General features: G+C 44.8%; 1 protein-coding gene across 1 annotated transcript; it reads right to left on the reverse strand.

Moving 5' to 3' along the window:
* Window positions 1–429: 429 nt before the first annotated feature.
* On the reverse strand, window positions 430–6,772 carry JOSD1 (Josephin domain containing 1). Its single transcript, XM_010195037.1, has 4 exons — window positions 6,588–6,772; window positions 2,206–2,334; window positions 1,900–2,094; window positions 430–529 (listed from the first exon to the last, which is right to left on the reverse strand). Exons 1-4 carry the CDS (start codon window positions 6,770–6,772, stop codon window positions 430–432), a joined length of 609 nt encoding a protein of 202 aa, XP_010193339.1.
* Window positions 6,773–7,196: the final 424 nt, after the last annotated feature.

The raw sequence follows: 7,196 nt of genomic DNA on the forward strand, positions 1-7,196 counted from the left end.
CTTCACGACGGCTTGTTTTGGAGGGAGAGACTTTGTGAAGAGGTGGCAGCACGCTCAGCCCTGGAGGGAGCAGCGTCCTTGACCTTGACCAACATGCGGCCTTGACCACGGTGGGGAAAAGGAGGCCAGAGACTTCCTGACACCCTAGCCCCAAAGCCCGGTTTTAAAGAGCACAACACCTTCAGCCGCTCATCCGCCTTTGCAATTAAAGTGACTGGCTTCCAGTTTCCTCCGCTCTGTCCTCAATTCTTCCCCACCCACCACCCCCCATGTCCTATGTCGTTGCCTTATTGCACCAAGGAAGGAAGAGAAGAGCCTAACAAAGGAAGGTCCAGACGAGAAGAGTCAGGACACCCATTATTCGGGTTTCAGACATCAGGAGTTCGGTAAAGGGGAAGAGCTGTAGTGGGAGGACAGAGTCGGTTCAGGTCACACGTCAGCTCTCCAGCTCTGATGTGCTTCCACCTCCTCTGGCACCACCAGCAGGAGTTCACAGTTCTTTCCTCTCAGCTGGTGTTTCAAAAATTTCCTATCATAAAAACAAGCAGAAATGAGCGCTATCCAGTGTAGAACTTTGTCTTCTACAACAGTTGAATGCAACTAACGATGCAAACATGACGAGGAATGGGAGGAAATCCACACACACACACTCTCTTTAGTTATTTTCTGACAATAAACCCCCCCCAACATTAAACTTGCCCCGCTAGATTCACCACAGTTATTGCAGATTCAGATAGACAGGACCTCAACCTCAGCAGAGGTAAGTCTATAGAGATAGCACTTTCCAATTTTCCAAGGTAGCAAAACTATAACTAAAAACAAGTACCATTTCTTCTAATCTCAGAGATCAAGAATCCCACTGTATTTTAAAATAACTCCAACTAATCTGGAACACTTGTGGGGAACCCCCTCGCCCCCCCTATAATTTAGATACCCTTATCACAGGTCATAGCAGCAGCGAACCACCTGGTCATCTGTCATGGTTCTGCAGCCCCTTTCTGCTCACAAGCTTTTCCTAATACCAAACTTGGATTATGTCCAGTAACAGCCAAATCAGTGTTTTCCCTGCTATCTTTCAGCCCGAATTCCCAAAATTCTCTATATAGGAAGTCCTTATTTATTGCTGAACAGCAGCACACCCAGGATAAAACCCACCAAAACCTCTGTACAGCAATTTCAGAACTGTATTACTTTATCCCAGAAGTTCACAAAAGGCTGACATTCGCATTACCAAGACTCTAATGGCACAGTAGGCTCTGCAGATACCACTCATGTGCGAACTCTACCTCAGAAGGAGTCTTGCTGAGGCAGTAAAGCTGCTAGGAGGCTTTAGAAGAGGACAGGATGGAAACTGAACAGCAACTAAATGCAGGTGAAACTTTACAGTCAAAGTAATTACACCTCTTGTTAAGATTAAACTGAGGAGTCAAGCAAGAAACTGTGTATGCTTACATAGGCAGGTGACTCCTGGCAAGCAGCTTTCACTGCTATCAGGAACAAGGCTGCACTTTTAGTCTGGAAAGCCTTTTGTTGGGAATATACACACAGATCACTACTGAAGAGGCAAAGGAATGTTGACACTAACATCTGAGGAGAGAGCGAGGCACAGCACATTTAACCGCAGGTCTCACTCACTCACAGGAGACTTGGCCTCTACATTCAACACTAGCAATGGAACCAGCCATGTAAGACACAGAGTCAGGCTCTCCCAACCTCGCAGAGATCACCACTGGCCAAAGCATCTTCCTAGCTCCCATGGAAGCACAAGAACCTTATTACTCTCAAATACTTGCTATTGAAGATCAACCATATATATATAAACCATTAACTGCTTAAGGACAGACTCCCCACCTCCAATAGGGAAGGATTTGAGGAGGAACAAGATACAGAAAATCCTACCTGAGCTCACTTTCACCTCCAATCCACTCGGGCACCTTGAGTTTGGAGTCGAGGTTGTAGTAGGTGCCTCCCACCTCCCGGACGCAGATCCAGTGCTGTCGCTTGAGGGGGAGCTTCAAGGGGCCCCAGCAAAGGCTGGAGGGCAGATTCATGATGAAGCCCATCACGTTAGACAGGGCAATGACGTTAACATCCCTGAAAGAGAGCAGAAAACAGCAATAAGGTTATTTTCTAGGACTTTAACTTCATCTCTTTCTCACTTTTACAAACAGCGGCCACCTCCAGAACTCCATGACTTCTCAGTACCTGCGCTTGTCCCACCAAACCGCCTCATAGCCTTTGGTCTGAAGCGCTGCCATGATCACGTTCACATCATAGTTCCCATTCCCCAGCATGCTCTTCTTGTGGGGCGTCACCATGGTGTTGGGAGACAGCCTGCAAACACAACAGGAGACCACTCTAGCCACCACCTGCTGACCCTGTATTCCACAGCAGGAAGGGGCTACTTCCTGTATCACTTGCAGCCCGTTTTCAAGGTTCTTGTGTTTAAACACAAACTATTCTGTTCCCCCTTATCACTCAGATGGGCTGAGAGGGATACATAATGCATTAAGAACAACCTTAAAGTACAAAGTCTTCCAAGAGCCCAGCTTTGCTGTGAGAGAAACTGCAAAGCAGGAAGCCTTTTTTCCCCTTCTTGAACTGGTACTTCAGAAGGATAAAGTATTTTTGCCTTAATTCATGGTTGGAGTAAATGCCAGTTTGCCATTTAGAACAACAGCTCTCACAATTTCAGGAGTTCAGTACTCAACATCAGTCTTGAAGACTGGCTGAGACAACAAGAGGCAAGGTGGGCTGGCTGCAGAAAAGGTTGTTTTCCCCTCACTCCCCAGTGGTAAATGAAAGAAATATTCAGACATAAAGCTGTGAAGATATTTGGAGTTAGGAGCTTTCTAAAGCATTGCTATAGAATGAAAAAAAATCTGTTGCTGTAGGTAACTAAACAGCTAACCTTGTTGCAGACAAATCTCTTCAGCTTTAATCCATAAGCTTGCCTAGAGATCACTTGCATTACTATAGCATCTAAAAATCCAAAATCAGTCGTCCATCAGGTTGTACACAAAGACACAAGACAGCCTTTGCACAAATGCAGATAATGCATACAAGGCATAAAACATGGAGAGACATGTGGCAAAAAAAAAGTTAGTAATTTTTATTATCTCCCTCCCCCCCTCCCCCCTCCAAGAAATTTGGTAAGGAGGGGAAACAATGAGGGGGTGAATTATTATGTATATGAATTATACACAGATGGGCTTAAACAGCAAGAAGAGCTAGCAGAGGGGAAACTGGGAGCAGAGAACAGCAAGGTCATGCAACACCAAACCAAAGAAAGTCAAGCCTGAGATCAGTCCTGTTGCGATGAGTTGCTCTTCTGATTGGTAAGGACTCCATCAGCTCTACTGGCACAAGGTTCAGACGTGTCATATCATCCAAATACCCAGGTCTCACCTGCCTCTCCCCCATGTCAACTCTGTCCTCCAAAACTCCTGATGTTCCTGCGTGTTTTCTGCTTGGCCTTTAGCACAGTGCAAGTTCTGTGGGCATATTTCATCCCTCAGCCCTTCTGCATTCCTCTCCTGACAACAGAAGGCATTTGACAAGCAGCAGCAAGCAGCAGATTGAGTAGGGGGGTTCAGACCACCCAAGGCTGGAGAGGCTGCGGATGGGTAGCTTTTTGCATCAGCTGTGAGTTTTCTTGCAGTGGAGCAGACTGCAGCACAACAGCCTGGGAGAAGACTTAACTACAGGAGAGAGAAGAGTCCAAAACAACGCGGTAAAAGGCAAAGCCATTAACGCCCACCACTGGGCACTTCCGAGTGCAGCAGTGACATTTTCACAGAATCACGGTTTCCAGTCTCCAAAGCTCTGCTGTGTTTTACTCATCACAGAGATGCAACTGTAGCTCGTCACAGCTCTTCCAGCATCTCCATAAAGATCACCTGGCTACAACTAATTCCTCAAGATCACTGCTTATTCACTACTTATTAACTCTCATGCGCCAGCAAGCCAGGAAAGCCTCCCAAATAATAGCACCCTCTAGTGGCACCGTTTTCCAGAGACAAGCTTATTGAGAGCTAAAAGAACAGTTATCTTTGCTCTTTCCCCTAACTTTCAGAGTCCCAGAAACGAGATGAAGAGATCAGCAGAGGTGACACACTCAAAGAACTGGTGAGCAAACTTTCACCAAGAATTGCCTCAGCACCTCTGCTCACACACACCCAAATAGGGCCCACATCATCAGCTGAAGGATTCTGGTTAGACAACGGATTCAGTTGCCTCCCCAGAGTTAATTTTTTTTAAATCTAGACACTAAGCTGAGGAAGACTGACAAAGTTGGATAGAAATCCAGGTAATAATCCTCCTGAGCTTTCCAAGTCAGGACCTTTCATGAACATGTTGTCTCAACACAGTAGGCTCCAAGATTCCTTTATACAGTTGTCTTTCCTGGTCAGGTCTCAATACACAGACTTCACTGAAGCCAAGGGATTTTGTTTGTATCTCCACGCAACACTTGGAACACGCAATGTTACTTTCCGCAACAAAAGCCAGAGGAACATCAGAAAGATATTTCTTGTATTGGAGGAAAGATGAGAAGGACGACTACAAAATCAGAGGGGAGCCTGGACCAAGTTGTGGCATACGCTCAAGATGATTATCATCAGACTACACTGGGCTTATGCAATGGGAGGCAGCAAAAGGAAAACTAATGATTAAACAATTCGGCTCAATCATTCTTCAAGGGATGCAGTAAAAGCTACAGAAAGCTTAAGCTTATTTGTGATTTCGTTCCCTTGTCAACACTGGGTATAAAAATCACACCTCGCAACATTTTTGTAGCTCATTAAAAATATTCATCATATCAGAGTTAACACACAGAATATGACCAGACACAGGAAAGGCATACGGAAAAGGGATGTATAAAGGGCAACTAAATCCACACTTAAAGGCAAGACAAAGACCTAGACACAAGTAGTAACCCAACTGAGATGCAAAGGTAGCAGAAATTCTTATGCATGGCTTATAGCTCATTCATTTCTGAGAGGAATTTCCACATATATTTTCATACTACCATGGGGGTGAATCAATCCATTTATCTTGATCTGAATGTTAGGATGGAACAATTCCAGGTTGGAATCAAAGACAAATTCTCCCTTTGAGGTCCAACAAGAGTTAACATCCCAGCTCCTTCTGAGAGGTTTCATGCTGGACACTAATTCTCCCTCACCAAACCCAATGAAAGCCAACTGATTAGATCATCACACTCCTTCGACCACATGAACTGCCTTTGTTTGCTTCAGGCCAATAGAAATTCATCTGTGATTGAAACTCTGACAATTGCTTCCCTGGAACAAAACCATAGCGTCTTTACACTGGACAAAGAACGCCTTGAGCCTGCCACAACCCAGCTCCACTTCACCAACAGTAGTTTTGTTTACAAGGCTATTGCAAACAGCATTTGAATATGATCTTTGCTGTTGTCCATCACCACCAAACACAGGCAGGTGTTGTCTTTTGCCAAAGACAGGCAGGTGTTTGATGAGTCAAGCACCAGTTCCACAAATCTACAGGTTTTCAGGACAGCAGCAACAGGCACCACAGCTCCCTGCTCATCAGCACTGGGTACCACCACTTTGTCCAAGAGCACCTGTGTAACTGCTGCCATGAAGCACGATTTCCTACCTGTCACAAACACAAGATGCCATCACCTGCTGGTAAAGGGTGTTCAAGCATAACTTATCCAATGAGCACAACATGCGCAGACTGAGTATCAGAGAAGACCTTGTTTCCTATTTGATTACTTCACTTTGCCAATGAAAGGTCATCCCAATTTTCAAAGGCACACTCAGAACTTCCACAAAGCGCCGAAACAGCATCAAGTAAACATTGTGCAAAAGATGAGCTATTGTACAGGACACATTAATAATTTACATTTATCCCAGTAAAACTCAAAAACGCTTTTATTAATTATCTGAAACTGCTGGGAAACATTTAGCAACGCCACAGAGAATGGGGATCTAGCTACTGAAATGAAATCCAGTTTGACACAGTACACAGGGTCTCACAGCATGGAAAAAAATGGTAACACTTGAAGAACTTTACTTAACCTCTTGAATAAGGAGTCTCTCATTTGACAAAGTTCCTAATTAAAACAAACAAACAAACCCAAACCAAAGTGTCGCAGTACTAAATCAAGAAGTTTTTATGATGACCCATTTGTCATTCCTGCCACCTTCAGCCTCCCAAGCCAACCCCAAAATCCATTACTAACATCAAGATAATGTATCTACAAGTGGTAGGGGCAAAAACACGGAAGACAGGTAGAAGATGCATTAAGGTGGGTGGAAGAGAAGACAGTAGTCCAACCACATGACAGCATCGGCAGTAAAGCCCTTGGACCCAAAATTGGCAGCCAGAATAGTTTAAGAAACAAGTAAAAAGAGAGAATTTCTGCATGGAGAGAGGAAATAATAAAAGAGGTAGAATTAAGAAACTGCATTTAGTTCAAAGCAGTGGCAGACTCTGAACCCTTCCTTTGCTCTGTTTTTCCCCCCCTAATAAAAATCTGAAGATTCCTCTGAGAAACAGAGGATACAGTGAAGCTAACACTAGTGCAGAGAGTATCCTACCTCTGAAAAATCTCCTGCAGGGTTTCCCTAGTGAAGGCGTTGCTGTCCTGGAAGACATTGTTGAGGGCATGGAGGGCACACAGCTCCCTACGCTGCTTCTCATGGTAAATGTGCACTGGTGGTAGCTGGGGTGGCTCTGGTGATTCCGATTTAGTCTTGTCACCTTTCCATGGCACGCAACTCATTTTCTCGTAGGGTGGATGGAGAGTAGGCAGTGAGAAATGAAGGAGGCTGATGTTTCTTCCTCCACAGTCACAACAGCAGCCCACCGTCCCTTTCTTTTGCAGGCTTGTGCTGCTTCCAGCTTACAAACCCTCCTCTTGTGCTTCAGTTTATTCAGCAATTGCCTCTGATGGCTGGTTTTAAAAACCACATAAAGATCTGCAACATATTTTTCCTCCCTCCTCCCATACCCCATAAAACATAATACTTCTCTCCCTCCCACCTACCACAAAAAAAAAAAAAAGATATGAATTCCCTTAGTCTCAAGGTACCAGCTGGAATTTATCACATCGCTCCTTTTCTTCCATCTCCTTTGGTCTACAGTGCCACTAAAAAGGTACCCAAAGCAGGTAACAGAGGCCCACCACCCAGGTGCCAAAGTAGAGA

This window comes from Mesitornis unicolor, unplaced genomic scaffold (genome assembly GCF_000695765.1).
Source record: "Mesitornis unicolor isolate BGI_N332 unplaced genomic scaffold, ASM69576v1 scaffold47471, whole genome shotgun sequence".
NCBI lineage: Eukaryota > Metazoa > Chordata > Aves > Mesitornithiformes > Mesitornithidae > Mesitornis > Mesitornis unicolor.